Source organism: Spinacia oleracea, chromosome 6, assembly GCF_020520425.1.
Source record: "Spinacia oleracea cultivar Varoflay chromosome 6, BTI_SOV_V1, whole genome shotgun sequence".
In the NCBI taxonomy this organism is placed as follows: domain Eukaryota; kingdom Viridiplantae; phylum Streptophyta; class Magnoliopsida; order Caryophyllales; family Amaranthaceae; genus Spinacia; species Spinacia oleracea.
The window spans coordinates 23,851,850-23,867,161 of record NC_079492.1 but is presented as its reverse complement, the minus strand read 5'-3'; the positions used below and the strand labels follow the sequence as shown (position 1 = coordinate 23,867,161).

General features: G+C 37.7%; 2 protein-coding genes and 1 non-coding gene across 5 annotated transcripts; 1 reads left to right on the top strand and 2 right to left on the bottom strand.

Annotated features, from left to right (window-relative positions):
* Nucleotides 1–53: 53 nt before the first annotated feature.
* Nucleotides 54–6,232, bottom strand: LOC110803857 (negative regulator of systemic acquired resistance SNI1). 3 transcript variants are annotated; one of them, XM_022009398.2, is made up of 15 exons: nucleotides 5,909–6,229; nucleotides 5,727–5,793; nucleotides 5,543–5,636; nucleotides 5,349–5,432; nucleotides 5,158–5,247; nucleotides 4,392–4,457; nucleotides 4,103–4,190; nucleotides 3,963–4,012; nucleotides 3,602–3,823; nucleotides 3,434–3,504; nucleotides 3,179–3,248; nucleotides 2,802–2,867; nucleotides 2,029–2,181; nucleotides 1,664–1,797; nucleotides 54–468 (listed from the first exon to the last, which is right to left on the bottom strand). In XM_022009398.2, exons 1-15 carry the CDS (start codon nucleotides 6,015–6,017, stop codon nucleotides 396–398), a joined length of 1,437 nt encoding a protein of 478 aa, XP_021865090.2. In that variant the 5' UTR covers nucleotides 6,018–6,229; the 3' UTR covers nucleotides 54–395. The 3 variants fall into 3 exon arrangements, with proteins under 3 accessions (XP_021865090.2, XP_021865092.2, XP_021865091.2); XM_022009399.2 differs by lacking the exon at nucleotides 54–468 and adding an exon at nucleotides 1,263–1,467 and having other exon boundaries at nucleotides 5,909–6,232; XM_022009400.2 differs by lacking the exon at nucleotides 2,802–2,867 and having other exon boundaries at nucleotides 5,909–6,231.
* On the bottom strand, nucleotides 6,164–6,236 carry TRNAE-CUC (transfer RNA glutamic acid (anticodon CUC)). Its single transcript has one exon. It is a non-coding gene; the product is annotated as a tRNA-Glu (tRNA).
* Nucleotides 6,237–13,391: 7,155 nt separating this feature from the next.
* Nucleotides 13,392–13,838, top strand: LOC130463007 (uncharacterized). The gene has a single exon (XM_056832017.1). It carries the CDS (start codon nucleotides 13,392–13,394, stop codon nucleotides 13,836–13,838), a length of 447 nt encoding a protein of 148 aa, XP_056687995.1.
* The last annotated feature ends 1,474 nt before the right edge of the window (nucleotides 13,839–15,312 follow it).

Sequence of the window (15,312 nt, the reverse complement as noted above, 5' to 3'; positions counted from 1 at the left end):
GGTTAATTTCTACAATGTCGAAATTTTTCAGCATTGGTTTTGGAAAGGAGTGCTTGCATGCAAGATTGTACTGCCTCCTTTCATTCTTCCCACTCTTAGGTAATCTTAACAGCTTTTTCAAGTTTGTATACACACTCTACATTATACAGATTCTTAAAAGTACCCAAAAAAAAAAAAGATTGTTAATGAAATATTTTTGCAAGGTTGAAAGTTTCCGCGGTGCTAGAGTGAAACGAATCCTAGATGTAATCCCGTGTTTGCAAGTACTTTCATCAAGTAATTAGGCTTGTGATTTACATAACATTTTGGCCGAATATTTTGATATCTTGGAGGAGCGCACACGGTCCAACAACTAGTTTGTACAAAAGGTTAATTCTGGAAGAATCTGCAAGCACCTATGATTTAGAAGAGAGTACACTCGCTGCTGTAAATAATGCTTCCTTCCCTATAGGCAAGATCTGCAAATGCCTGCATATTAATTGTAAAACATTTCCATATTAGTTCAAAGATATAGTGAAATGAAAACTTTGCGAGCAGATATCCCAGAATTCATGCACTGGCTCTATACCAACTTTAAATGTAATAGCAAAATAATGGTCTGCTTCCCATGAATATTGCCACCTTTCTATTTAAGTTTGTCCCATTTTATCCTCTTTTTTTGTTTATGAATGCATAGTTACCCAATTAACTTTCTCAAGTATACTATCATACTGCTCAGTGTTACCAAGTACGGAGTACGCTTCAGTACGCAGTACGAGCATGCAATTCACTACCTAACTATGTTAAAATAGTCCAAAGTGTTCTATAATACTACTCCCTCCGTCCCGGAATACTCGACCCGGTTTGACCGGCACAGAGTTTAAGGGACTTGAATTGACTTATTTAATTTAATAGGTAATAGTTGATAGTGGGGTATTATTTTAATGTAGTTAGTAGGAGGTGGGTTAAGAGGTGGGGTTGGGGGAGAGTAGGGGTTGAATTTTTAATTATTTTTTGTATGGAGTAGGGGGTAGGTGGGTTAATAGGGGTGGAGTGAGAAATAATATAATATTGTTAGAATATTTCCATTTTTACAAAACAGGTCAAGTATTAAGGGACGGCCCGATAAGGAAAACAGGTCAAGTATTCCGGGACGGAGGGAGTAATACGCAAAGTACGTAATACGAGTGTCGGTGCATAGTACGAGGATAAATGACCGTATTAGGTAACACTGATACTACTCCCAGGCCCAGTCCTAACATTTTATGGGCCGTAGGCGAAACAAGAAGAAAAGGCCCCTTATATAAAAAAAACATTATATTAAGAATTTGCAAGGATTCATTGTCACCAAAAAGAATTTCGTTAAAATTTCTTTTCCAATAAAATATTTCATACTATATATGTTTAACTCCCGGCCTTTGGCCCTAGGCGGTCACACTCTTCGTCTATGCCCAAAGCCGGGCCTGACTGCTCCATATCATGACACTTCTGCATATCCAGTGATGCGGATTATTCTATGTGCATACCAAAAAAAATTCAACTAGACAGCAGAGAGCATTCATGTCAAATGAAAGGAATGCATCAACATCTTGACACTTAAAACTACAAATTTTGGCAAAACCAATGGCATAGACACAAGAAATCAAGTAAGATTACAAGGAACACGTAGACTTGAGAAACTTACTCGTCTGTTTCCCTGAGCTTGGTGAAGGCAGAGATTATATTCTTACAAATATGTACCAGTGGACTTCTCTCACCATCGTCTTTTAAATCAGAGATCTCTTCAAGAAGCTTCTCCTTGGGAATTGACATGCAAGCCTGCAGCAAAACACGTTCAAAGAAACCAATTAAACACATCATGCTATATTTTACTAAACCGTAAACAAGATTGCATGATTTGAAGTGATTTGATGATAACACTCCTTGTTGGGACAAATACCTGCCTCGTACTTTATAATACTATTTATCAATTTCTCTCAAACCAAAAGTACACCTGAAAGTAATCACCTTCTTCAATAACTAAACCAAAAACGTAAATACAAACAGTACCTGAAGAACTTGTGCTAACAGTACTTGAACTGCTTCAGCACCAACTTTCTTAACAATGCCTTTTATAGTTGTGCTATTTAAGAAGCACTTGAAAAACCCAGTAACTGCTGCTTCACCTTGTGAGTCAGCTGACTTCCTCTTGCGAGTATATGGCTGCAAATCATATTAAAAGTCAATAATTGTTATCACAAAGAGGGTGAAAGTTAAATTTGTACGGAGTATACACATGATTTTTCTTATCCTAAGAAAACAAGACATGATTTTGCAATTGTCATAACTGTGTTTTATCATGACAAACGCAGACATGCTCAAGCATATGAAAGATGGATCAGATTCATTGAGTAAGAAAGAGCATGTGGTTTTAAATTGGATGGAATACCTTCATCCTTCATGATGTTCATGCAGATAGGAATGATATAGGAAACAAGGGGAAATGGGTCATGGTTTTAGTAAAAGACATTAAGGCAAGTGTGAAGAAACAACATGTCTTCGGTGGGGAAAGGAAGCAAGAAGAAGTACTCTATGAGAAGGATTGCCAATACCAAGGGTCATGCTAAAATTTAAAAAGAGCGCAGGTGTACAAGCAAAAAACTATCCATTAGAAGATTTCTCTTGCAGACATTATCTTTACGTACCAACATTTTCATTTTAGACTTAATAAATAGGTATGTTGTCAGTTAAGATAAGGATACATATAACCAATAGAAACTTGTAACAGATTATTTTTGCAGTATATTGCAGCTTGATGCACAAAAGTCAGAAGTAAAGCTTACTTTGACATTGTACTTCTGAATGTATTGAACAATTATTTCCAGCTTCAATCTAGGGTTATCGAAGGCCTGCAGATGTTTTGCAGAACATCCAATTGCATCAGGGATGTTACAAACATGAATAGCTGATCCCCATTATACCATAATAAATTCCTTAACAAATTGGCAAGAGTAAATGGACCCCAGGCGTTTCATTTAATCATGAAACAAGACAACTCGGAAAAAAAAAACCAATCACGTCCTGACAAGTAAGAAAACCATTTCAAAGTTCGTAGAGAGTAAGAAACAAAAATCAATATATGAGCAAGTAATGGGACCAGCACCCCAAGCCCTTTTCAAATTCAAGAGGAAGTACAAGACCTATACTTATAGAATATAACCTGAAGAAATGGAGAAATCAAGTCTTTGTCATAAGAGAGCTCATCCATAATCAACTCAACAACAGGGGTTCTGCAATCAAGCCAGATCATAATTAACCTTATGATATTTAAGGGTTCAAGCCAAAGCCATGTTAAAAAGAAGACATAGATCATGCACGAAATTACATTCACTAGAAAGACATAAGCCTTCGTGTAGCATTATTAGAACCGCATACTAGAATCAATCAATGAGGAAATAATGGGACAGCTATCCACCTTGCACCATCTGCTCTTGTAGTGAGGCCTTGCGTATCCGCTTTCTTCCTTGACAAGTCCAGCTCCATCATCTGGAAGCATCAACCATTACAACTTATTTGAGTTGAAATAAGGATGTCACATAACCTCTATCTCAAATAATGGAAGGTAGTCAAGGTACACACATACCACTTCTAGAAGTTTCTGCACAGCTTTAAGAGTACACTTCACTGTTTCTGGGAAAGACAGAGCTAGAGCGAAAGCTAAATCACTATCGTTATCTATCACATCTGGAATGCTTATTTCAGTCGTTTCCACATCACATTCTGTTGGAGTATGGGCAACGGACAAATTGCACAGAACAAAGAGGCTATCTTTTGTCAAGTCTTTGTAATTAATTCGCCTCGACCCCTGTCACAAGATGCACCCTGAGTTATCCTTTTAACAAAATGGTTGTTCAATATAGAGTATAGTTTGGTGCACAGAAAAGGAATTTTTGTCTCTTCAGAATGCCCTAAGAAAAATTATCACGTTCCAATAAAAAACGTACCATAAGCTTATTAACCAAGGAATCTCTAAGAGAAATCCAATCAGAGTTCTCTGAGATAAAGAAATAAAACAAGTCAAAACCCCCACAAAAAAAACATAAGCTCTATGATAAGCAAGCAACATGAGCCATTATTGAATTACCTAGAAAGTTGTGGTTACGAGGTAAAAAGTCAGCTTCAAAAATATAGACTAGGTACTGAAACAAAACCATCTTCGCCAAAACCTCTAACTGTACCATAAAAGAAACGAAGTTAACAGGTTAATTGTCTAACTGCAAATCTAAAGAACATATTATTCAAGCAAAAATAACATGATATCACTTGGATCCTACTGTAATCCAAAATAACAGGATAGTAACAAGGTTAACATAACTTTGTTGTCCAATGTCCGTGTAGTGACTAGTGAGTAGTGAGAGATAGCAACAGCATACCTTTGGTTCTGATGATTCTGTTTCATTAGCCAATTCACAGAGATTTTGTAACAGAAGGTGGAAACCCTATAATGTCAATAGAAAATAAAATTCAGACAATTCCTAGATGAAAGAAATTTGAGGGGCTTCTGATTATAAAATGTGTGGGAAATAAATTGGTCCATAGTCACAATTCATAAGCTCCATCATGTGAAGCAAATAAAATTTTAAAAAAAAATTAAATCAGATATTAAAACAAAGTACATATGAAAGACAAATCTTACTCTTCACCTCCCTACATTTTCCTAAAACACCAATGCACAACAGTTATTAACTTTTCCATATAGAATATGGTACAGAGGTAAAGTGCAGAGATGCGATACAGATTGTTCTCCTTACAAACCAAGTGGCACCTAAGAAATTAAAAATACTCCCCCTGGCAGAAAAATAGTTGTCACGTCGAACCAGCACCCTCTTACTAATTACTACATGTATGATAAGTTTAAAAGACCTATCAAATAGTTGGGTCATTCATACACTGTTCCATCACTCAATTAAGAAGGAATATTTTTGGTAAATCCAATCAAAAAACATTACATATCTTTGGGGGAAATCTTATGGGAGGTGAAAACTTTTCTGAACATACCAAAATATCATAATGTGTACTCCGTATCATATATTATTCTAAAAGAGTAAGTAGTTATCTAACCCAAGTATTAACAAATTCTTTCTTTTGCAACGCAGTATATAATCACACAAGACTTGGATAATACGAAGTATAACTCACAACAGCATCAACAGGCTCCTTAGATCCTTTTTTTGCCACATGCTTGTCATTCGAAGCCACGTCTGAGCCAACAGCAAACGGCAACCACGCCTAAAAAGTAAAAACACAAAGTGAGAGACCGTTTCCCATTTCAAAACCAGCAAAGCTAATGTACAATTACTCGGAATTAAAAATGACAACCCCAAATGTACCTTTTCAAACACAACTAGCTCTGCAGTTTTGCTAGAAGGCACTTGCTTATCCTCTCCATTTGACAAATAAACCCGAGGAAAGTGCTGCACTCAATCAACAATGACAATTCCAATCATTGGTCAACAGGTTCTCCATAATTATGCACTTAAATCAATCATAATCATGCAATTGATTCAAATTAAGCAAGAGGTACCTTCTCTAATTCACAGAGGAGCTGGTAACAAACTACTATAAGTTCCAACGATTTCGCCTCCCTCATAATTTCAAATATTGCCTCCATCATCTTGCTACATTTTATACCCATTATCACAATTCACAATTATAAACAAGTAAAATAGAACTAATAATAATGCACCACATTTAATCAGAAATGTTACTTGGTGGGAGGGGGTCCATTTTCGGGAACAATCGAAGCAAACCGAACAGCATCCAAAAACGCCAAACCTAGGGTTTCACATTATCGATTTCCAAATTTGAAATCGAATCAAAAATAAATTGGAATTTCAAGTAAGAAAAAGAGCAGGGAGTTAAAAAAAAAAAAAAAAAAAAACCAACTTACGATCATCATGAACATGAGAAGAATCATGCTCGCAAAAGGATTCAAGGATAGCCAAGGTATTCTCTTCTATTCCTCTGTTACTCGCTGCTCTTCTTCTCGATTTCTCCATTTTTCGTGCTCTGCGTTTTTTCTCTCTGCTTGCTTTCCCTTCTGTTGATGGAATTGGGGATTTGGGGGTTGAAACCCTAGGTTTTCTCCCGCCAAATTTTGCAGAAGAAAAAAAAACAGTTCAGAAAAAACAAATAAAAATTTGATTTCCGTTGCCGGGACTTGAACCCGGGTCTCTCGGGTGAGAGCCGAGTATCCTGACCAACTAGACTACAACGGAATTGTTTATAGTAATTCTTTCAAAACAAGTACCAATAAGTTATCATTTTTAATTAGAATGTTTTGAGTTGCACGCTTGTTACATAATTACAATCCTGCAAAAAAATTTAATATAGAAATTATTATGTGAAAATATAAATTGTGAGTTTGTGACAAATCTAATGGGGCAAAGAAAAAAAACATATATTCCGTAATTTATTTTGAACATTAACCAATCCATTGAATTCCGAAACAAACACAAATTGAAAAACAAGAAGAAAAAAAATCAGAGCGCATATAAAAATTACTAGATTCTAGGTCCAAGATTATCTATGTTTTAGGTTTCAACGCCATCTTCTTCGATTAACCGTACAAAGAAGATATTTGTTGAACAAATAACAAGGTTATGAAATAAATAAATTAACCATACACCTTTTAGCCTTTTGCTAACTAAGAGTCAACAAACTTGAGTTAAATATGTGGTTAACTCACCTAAAAAGTGGGTTGGGCTCCTTAAAGGTGAAAATAAAACATGTGAGGTTCTTAAAGGTGAAAAAACTAAAACGTTAATCCCTAAATGTATGCAGGGCCAGCTATTGGGATGTGCAACCAGCCCAACAACACACCCAACATCAGGAATGCAAAACTTGTAGAAATAATATTTAGCGTAACATTAACCCGGATAATACAGGTAGCTCAGTTGGTTTTGAAGGAATGTTATAAAGTGGTTTTTTTGCTCATAGGATCCCTGGTTCAATCCTTTGTAACCTATTATTCTTTTTAAATTTGTTTATTTTATTCTTGGAAAATCTTCTTATATAAAAAAGCCCCATCGCCCTTTCAATTTTGTCGTCATTTTTCATGCCTTTCATACCCCTGCTGATACTTTGTTATTACAAGTCCAAGACAAGGTTATTATTTTATTATTTTTTACATAATACTTGACACCTGCCAATCTGCGATATTGGCATCCAGGCATCCACGTTTCATTTCTCTAAGAATAATTGTTGGGCTTCTTCTGTTTCTTTCTCAAGCTATGGGTTGTATCCTAAAAAAAATGGTTCGTATATCCTTCTCAAACTCTGGTTCTTGCTGTAAATTCAAATTGCCAAGTAATTTCCTCTCCCTGAAATCCCAATTGCACCTAAATTCCCCAATTCAACTAAGTTATTATGTAATTTAATTCCCTTTTTACATGTTTTCCCCAATTCAACTGAATTCTTATTCCGGAGAATGATGTTTGGAGGTTTATTCTCTACTTTCTTTGGGGTTTGAATCGCGGATTTCGGTTTACATGCTTTTTCTACGGATACCAGAAGTCGGGTTTATTATTCTTTCATACTGTATTCTTTTTATTTTCGGATAGATCCGTAATATGATTAGATTATAAATGGGATATACTTTGTTTTTTTAAATACATGCATGATTATATTTTTGCCTGCTTTTTTCCAATTTGGGATTGATCAATACCATAGCAAGGAGAGAAAATGAGACCAGCGATTGACGAGGAGCTGCTGTTGAATAATTTAGATAATTCTTTGTTGATATCCCCCCAGAATATGAAACACAAGAAATCCTTCCCATATGCGATTTTCTTAATGTATGTGGGAAGATTCCCTCGAGAAATAACATGCCAAATGGAGAAAGGGGTGTGGGCAAAAACAGGTTGATTTTTGAGAACAGGGTGGAAATCTTCATCAAGTGAAGGGTGAAATATTTTCAGAAGTACTCGAGAGTCATGATATGATATACCTGTTTGCCTGATTGAGTATTTAAATTCTGCCAATTTTTTGGGTGATTAATTGAATATTGAGTAGACATAGGCACATAGCGTGCAACAAATACATACTCTCTATAGATGAATGGTGCTTGGTATCTTTATGTGACAAATGACAACTTGGTATCTTTATGCAGAAATGACAATAGCATGTAATTAACTGAATTTGTTGCTGTAACAATGTAACTCTATTCTTTCTGGTTTTTCCTGATTTTTTTTCTGGGTAGATTAATATTATTTTTTGAAAGATTTTATAGGGTTTTTGTTTGTTCAAGATTTCTGCCTTTTTTGGTAATCCAGAAATAGAACTGATGATTTATATATTTTTGCTCTATTGTGTTTGCATTTTGACAGGAGTTAAAGGTGGAGAGGTTTCAAAAGAAACTCCAAGTTTCTAAGTTTATGGTAATTTCTTTGTCAACAATTCGTTTGAAGCAAAATCTACATATGTTATCTTCTATATATTTGTGTTCTACTTGTAAGTTATTCCCTTCCCTTGCCCTTTATATTTGTTGCTTAATTACTAACTTTTTTTTTATTATCAAAACAATTACTACGTAGTTTTTTGTAATTATGCGAAATTTCAGAAAATTTGAAGAAAACAAAAATCTCATCTATCTCCCATAAGGGAAGGTGCGTGAGGTTTTATAGAGTTCACCCATTCGAGATTTTGATTATTCAACCTTCTTTCTCATAAATTATCAATCCTTTGTTGCTATTATGTTGATTTCACTCAATAACTATCTACTATCTAGCATTTGCACATAAAAATAACCAATGTGCAATAAAATTGTAAAATAATACAGTTCTTCTGTATGATGTAGATACTATATATGTACATTTTTTGGAATGCATTTGATTAACACACACCCCCCATCCCTTGTAAATGGGTGATACTGTGTACATTTTGTCGCTTTTGCTCCATCTTGACTTTCGTAATTGGCCAATGCTAAAATTGAGATGTAATTAGACATCATGTACATTAGAAATGCCCACCTTTTATATGGAGCTTTTGCTTTGTGCAGAGGAAGAAGAATATCAACTTTTTATGTTGGCTTTTCCTTTTGCAGATGAAGAAGGAAGGTAGAGAATACTGGTTTTCTAAACTATATATTATTGGGTATATATGATGCGTAAATGTGTATTTTCTTGTAATCTTTTTGGATTCCACCCTTTGTCAATGTAGAAATAAACCTTTTATCACACGATTAGGTTATTATCTATGAAATATAGTTATGTTAGACACGTGCAACGCACGTACCTCACAACTAGTTTGCCAAAAAGAATCTTTTATAGCCCAAAGTTTGTGAGGATATTTTATAATTTTTTTTGTGAAGTCACACCTTAATGTTAATTGTTTTTGCGAAAGACAAACAAATGGTAGTTTCTGGCATTGACTTAGTGATTTCGGCATTGACTTGCACGTGTGCCTTAAGTTTTCTATCCATACTCCATTTCCCTCCAAAATGCAGGTATATATAAACGTATTGCCAAAACCGAAAAAAAAACAAATAAAAAATCTCTGCAAAACTCTTAAGCTAGCTTTAGGAACCATCTGGCATGTATCTATTCCCAACATTAATTGTAGGGGTTAAACTTTGGATCTGTGTAATTTACCCCTTTAAATTCACTGAACTTATTCCAAGTCCAGTTATCCAAAATCCAATTCTCAAGTTCGTTCCCATCCCGAAACTTGGTAAAAAATTCAAATTCCAAAAAAAAAATTCAAAAAAAAAAAAAACACAATCTCTCGAAACAGATGCCACCATTGGTCTCCGAATCATGTTTCCAATCAAAATTCCATTAAATAATCTGAAATCAGGCGTCGACCTACAAAACCAAGCATCCGGGGCATCGACCCGTAAAACCGAGCTCAAACAGTACAAATTTCCTCAAAAATGTCGCTTTCAAGACGTAAATTCAAGCCTTAATCCCAAGCAAAAGGAACAAGCATCTTTTGCTATAATCTAAAAAGGATGGATGTCCTTTAGGTGCCAACGCGCCTAAAGGACAACCGTCATCGTCCTTTTTTTGTCAGTAGCTCTGACGCTAAGCGTCGCAGGTATTGCGCCATGCGCCGGCCACTTTGGCAATTTTCAGCAGTTTTTCCTATAAACTGCAAAAAATAATTCTCCACTATACAATTCTCTTCAAAACATACAAACTTCCTAAAATCTACAAGTTCTAAGCATCAAAGCAATTGGGGAAAAACCTTGGAAGCATCATCCTAGCAAAACTAGGTAATTCGAGGCCCTAAATCCCATTATTTCTAATTTATATGCTTTAATCTTCAAGTTTTTCATAATCGCAAGATGCTTTTGTGAGTTCATAACTCACTTAAACTAGGATTTGTACAAAAGGAGTAACCTTTAAGAGGTTTCATACTTGAATTCCCCTTAAATGGTCTTCCATACTCCATTTCCAAGTTCCAAGTTCCAAGTTTCAACCTTTAAGGTTTGTTTTCAAAAAAACATGATTAATAAGTTGAGGTTTTCAATTTTGAAAATGTTCCTTACAACAATTATCATACAAGTATTTACAAAAACCCTAGCTTTACTAATATTCAATGATATTTGAAGAAGTGAAATCCCTTATTCACACTAGAACACATTAACATCAAAGTTTCATGTTCAATATTCAATTTCAATATTCAAGGTTCAATGATGTTTAGATGAGAGCAAACTCTCTTTAAATTAGAAAACTTTCAAGTTTGGAGCATATTAAAGATGAGATCTTTTAGCATGAAAGTTCTAACCTTTAAGAATATAGCCTCCTAATTTCAATATTCAAGTCCAATATACAAGTTCTATATTCAAGTTCAAGTTCAATATTCAAGTTCAATTTAACATTCAAGTTCAATTTCAATTTAACATTCAAGTTCAAAATCGATGATATCTTTTAATGAGCAACCTCATTTTAAAGTTAGATTCTTTCAAAGTTGAATCCATAGAAACCAATTCATACTTGAACAAGTGTTTCTCGTTTGGATTTCCAATATTACTCATACAATTTCTAGTATATCAATTTCCATTATTTAATGCTTGCATTGCTTATTAATTGTTTGCTTCAATATTGCACCCTTCAATTTCGCACATTTATTATTCATTCAATTTGGTTACACCTAGTCCATTATAGGTGGTGTATAATTTTACTTATTGCACCTTTATTTCTATTGTGATGCTTTGTTTTATTTATTATCTCTTTCATCACCCAACATGCTATATCAAGAATATACAAAGTTCCAATCACGCTTAATAAAGATAATTCTTGGACAACCAGACTAGGTTCCTTTAATTTGACTTAAAGCAAAGTGATCGCGTACAAATTAGCAAACTTGATGTTCTAAATTGCATGCCAAACCCACCTAAACATAGTGTCGTAATTAGGATTTTCATGCAAGAAAACGATATTTGTCTTGATTAAACCGAACTTGATAATCTTTCTAAATAAGTGTCTCGTTCCCTTAAGCGGTTTCAAGTCCTATGCCTTATCGCGAGTCATGGTATTTCCAAACCGAACCCTTAAATGTGTTTGGTAGCGACTCCGTCGAAACTCAATATTCTAAGCCGTAGGGGTACTTTTTAACGCATTTTGCATGATTGAGTTTTGGTTTTCAAATGTTCAAATCGATTAACGTCACTAGTGTGAACTTAGATTTTGGCTCCCCTTGGGGATTGGATTGTCAAAAATCAAGCCAAAACTAATTAATGGTCGTGCTTTTTGATGAATCGACCCAAGTTTGAGTTTTGGTGATTCTTAAACGGGATTCATCACGGGATCAAAACTTACATTACAAAATCCAAACATACAAATATACAATGTACAATGTATGATAAAAAATAAAAAATAAAAAAGTTGCCCCCTACACTTCACTTGAACCATAAAATAAGGAATACTCGTGTCTTTTTTAAGATCCATGTTTGATTGTGTCCTTCGTAGTATAGTTGATCTCATGTTCAAAGTCCTTGCTTCACAATATTTTTCACTAGTGTTGTAGGCAAAATTACCATGCCAGCTTGTACTAATGAGGAGATGACATGTGGCATAATTTATGCCTCATATGTAGTCTTAAAGTCCAAGAAAAGAGGGGCCACGTGTCCCGATCATTGCCCTACACATGGGTAAGAACCTCCGTATTCGTATCTGTATAAGTATGGTATACTTTGTGGATACTTTCTGCTGGCACAAGGGCCCAAAAATCCCATCTATGTCCCAAAATCAAATGAATGCAAAAGGAAAGGGACACATGTCCTCTTTTCCCCGCTCAGCCAATCATATGGATGAATTTTAGGTCATTTCATGTAAACCTAGTACTATATAAAGCCCCAAATCCCAAGGACAAGGACATTCAATACACAACAACCACAAATATTTTATGCTTTGCCTTCTCTCTAAATTCTCTCTCTAAAAACTCATACTTACTTAGGCATTGGAGGGAATATTCCGAGAGGAATATTCTTGTTTTGCAGGTCGGAGCTGGGATCGTTCTACGTTCTACCGGAAACCTCCTTGTCATCAGCTGATCGGAAAAACCCCACAACATTTGGCGCCGTCGGTGGGGAGGTACGGTATTATGGAGGAGCAGCGATCTGAAAATGAGTCTGGGCGGCATGTTCGAGTGGAGCGGCCACCTAGAGAAAGGGAGGGGCCGCCTGAGAAACAGCAAACGCCCACCCCAAGAATCACAGGAGATGCCGCTCAAACTTTTGCAGCAGGGCATACACCTCGTCATGCCGCCGAACTGGAAGTATTAAGCGAGGAAGACGACCAGGCGAATCATACGCCCCCTGGAGGACACCTGGATCCTCAAGCGGATACGGTAATGGAAGAAAATCCTGACATGCCTGTGTCTGTAGGTACTCTGCGAGCCATCTTGGCCGAATTTCAAGCTGACATAGGAAAGACAGTCAATGTTGAAGTACAGAAGAGCATGCTAATTTACACCACAAGGGCGGCTACCAATCTGGAGAGGCCGACAGAAAATAGGCCATCACTTTCCTTGCGTCCCCCGAATGTCTGGACCAGGCAGACAGAAGAGGACGCCAGAAGACGGTTACCATGGAATCAAACCAATCAGACTCTATCCCACCTGCCGCGCTGACTGCCCCAGCGGCAGATCGGAGAAACGTCTCGAGGACGTGAGCAGCCACAAGCGGAGCTGGTGCCTGACTCTGAGTCTGAACTCTCTGACACGGGTTCAACCCCCGTCCTCTACCCTATCCAAATTACACTCACTTGAGTCAAACGCGCCCACGGGCCACCCGACCATGCCTTTATACTCGCCGTCATGAGCCTTCTCGGCGGGAGCCATAGTCGAGGTACCAGGATCCTGTGTATCACATTCAAGAGGGGGTGTCCCATCTTGCAATCGAACACTCTACTCCCTTTGCAGACAACATCATGAGGGCACCTAAGGAGCCTAAGATCAAGCCGCCGAATATCGACGCCTATGACGGAACCACAGATCCAGATATGCACCTTTTAGCTTACAGGCATCATATGTATGTTCAAGGGACAAATGAGTCCACGTGGTGTAAGTATTTTCCAGGTACTCTGAAAGGGGTAGGGTCTAAATGGTTCGAAAGGCTTCCTGCTGGAACCATTAGCACTTTCTCCGAATTATTGCTTTCCACCCGGTTCATGGCTCACAAGGAGGAAACGAAGATGAGCATGCACCTGAGTCGGATCCAGCAAGGGAAAGATGAGTCTTTGAGGAGTTATGTGAAGAGGTTCAACCTAGAAGTAGGGCAAATCCCAGATTTCCCAGATGGGGTCGCGTTTGACAACTTTATCAGGGGACTTAAGAAAGGCTTCTTCAAGTTCGATCTGGTAAAGAAGAGTGTGTGAACCATGGCCGAGGTGTTAGATGAGGCCGATGCCATTATCTATGCAACTGAAATTTGCAGCGTCCCGAAAGAACCTAGGGGAAGTGATACCGCCGAACCAACGACAAAGAAAGAAAAATTTGAGAAGAAGAGTCGGCCTAACGGGACATGGGCTATTGCAAAAGAGGCAGACAGAGCTCCAGCAGCTGACGGGCAGAAGAGGTCCAGAACTTATGACCGGAGCGATTTGAATATAAAACAGATCTGTACACAATCCTAATGGACGTTGGCTCCAAAATTGAGATTGATCGGCCGTTTCCCATGAAATCGTCGCCGGAAAGCAGGGACCCCAAGCTGTATTGCCACTTTCATAGTGACATTGGGCATGACACAAAAGAGTGCAAGAGCCTGAAAAGGGCACTGGACGACCTCGCCGCCAAGGGATTTCTAAAGAGCTATGTTAGCAGTAATACTGGAGGTTCGGGAAAGCCATTTTACAAAAAGAACATGTCACCTCCCTCGGAGGATGACGGAAATCACACTGATCCAGAGTTTGTGGCCGTCATTTCAGGTGGATTGGCCGCCGGAAGGCCAACAAAGAGAGGTCACAAAGACTATGCCAAGCGGCTAGGGCAGGTGATGTTATCGGGAAAGGCTACCGCTGCCCGTTTCCTAAAGTAGAGATCGGTGAGGCCGACCGGGGGAAGATAGCAACCCCACATGACGATCCATTGGTGATCGAGCTGAAAATTGCCAATCTAAGAGTTAGGCCCATTCTGGTGGATACAGGGAGTTCGTTGGACATCATCAGCCTTGAATGTTTAAACCGGTTGCAGCATGATTCCTCCAAAATAGAGAAGATTCATTATCCCATAATCGGTTTTGGGGGTAGTGTTATCCACCCAGTCGGCATCATCTCCCTCCCACTACGGATGGGAAATAAGAAATAATTCCGTCAAATGGACGTCCGCTTTCTCATAGTCAAGGACTTGACCGCATACAATGTCATTCTAGGACGTCCCACTCTAAACAGGGAAAAGGCTGTCATAGTTACTCACTTAATGCTTCTGAAGTTTGTTTGTGACGATGGGAACGTCAGCACTATACATGGTGATCAGCAGCAGGCTCGGGACTGCTACTTAACCAATTTGAGCCCGGATGCTTGGGGATCAGGTGAGGAGAAAGATGTGGTAGGAAATAAACGAAAGTGTGGCGGAACACAATCTAAATCTGTAAAAGAAACACTAACCATATCGTCGGTACACATGGAGGGGCGACGGCCAGCGCCTGTTGGGGCTCATTACAATGTGGTGTTGAACTTAGACAAGCCAGATAGAGTAGTGCCCATTGGAATTTCTCCTGACGACCCATTGGTTGCAGAATTGGTCCACTTGCTGAGAGAATTTGAGGACATCTTTGCTTTTACTGTTGAAGAGTTGCCCGACATTGATCATCCGTGGCCGTCCATAAACTAAATGTGGAACCAGATATTAAGC

What these genes read in the sequence shown, in the direction of transcription:
- LOC110803857 (XM_022009398.2), bottom strand. Translation starts at nt 6,017, where the DNA reads ATGGAGAAATCGAGAAGAAGAGCAGCGAGTAACAGAGGAATAGAAGAG. An exon ending in CCTTGGTTAATAAGCTTATG is followed by an intron (nt 3,824 to 3,962) that starts GTACGTTTTTTA and finishes ATCTTGTGACAG; the next exon opens with GGGTCGAGGCGAATTAATTA. An exon ending in TGTTAGCACAAGTTCTTCAG is followed by an intron (nt 1,798 to 2,028) that starts GTACTGTTTGTA and finishes GTTTTGCTGCAG; the next exon opens with GCTTGCATGTCAATTCCCAA.
- LOC130463007 (XM_056832017.1), top strand. Translation starts at nt 13,392, where the DNA reads ATGAGGGCACCTAAGGAGCCTAAGATCAAGCCGCCGAATATCGACGCC.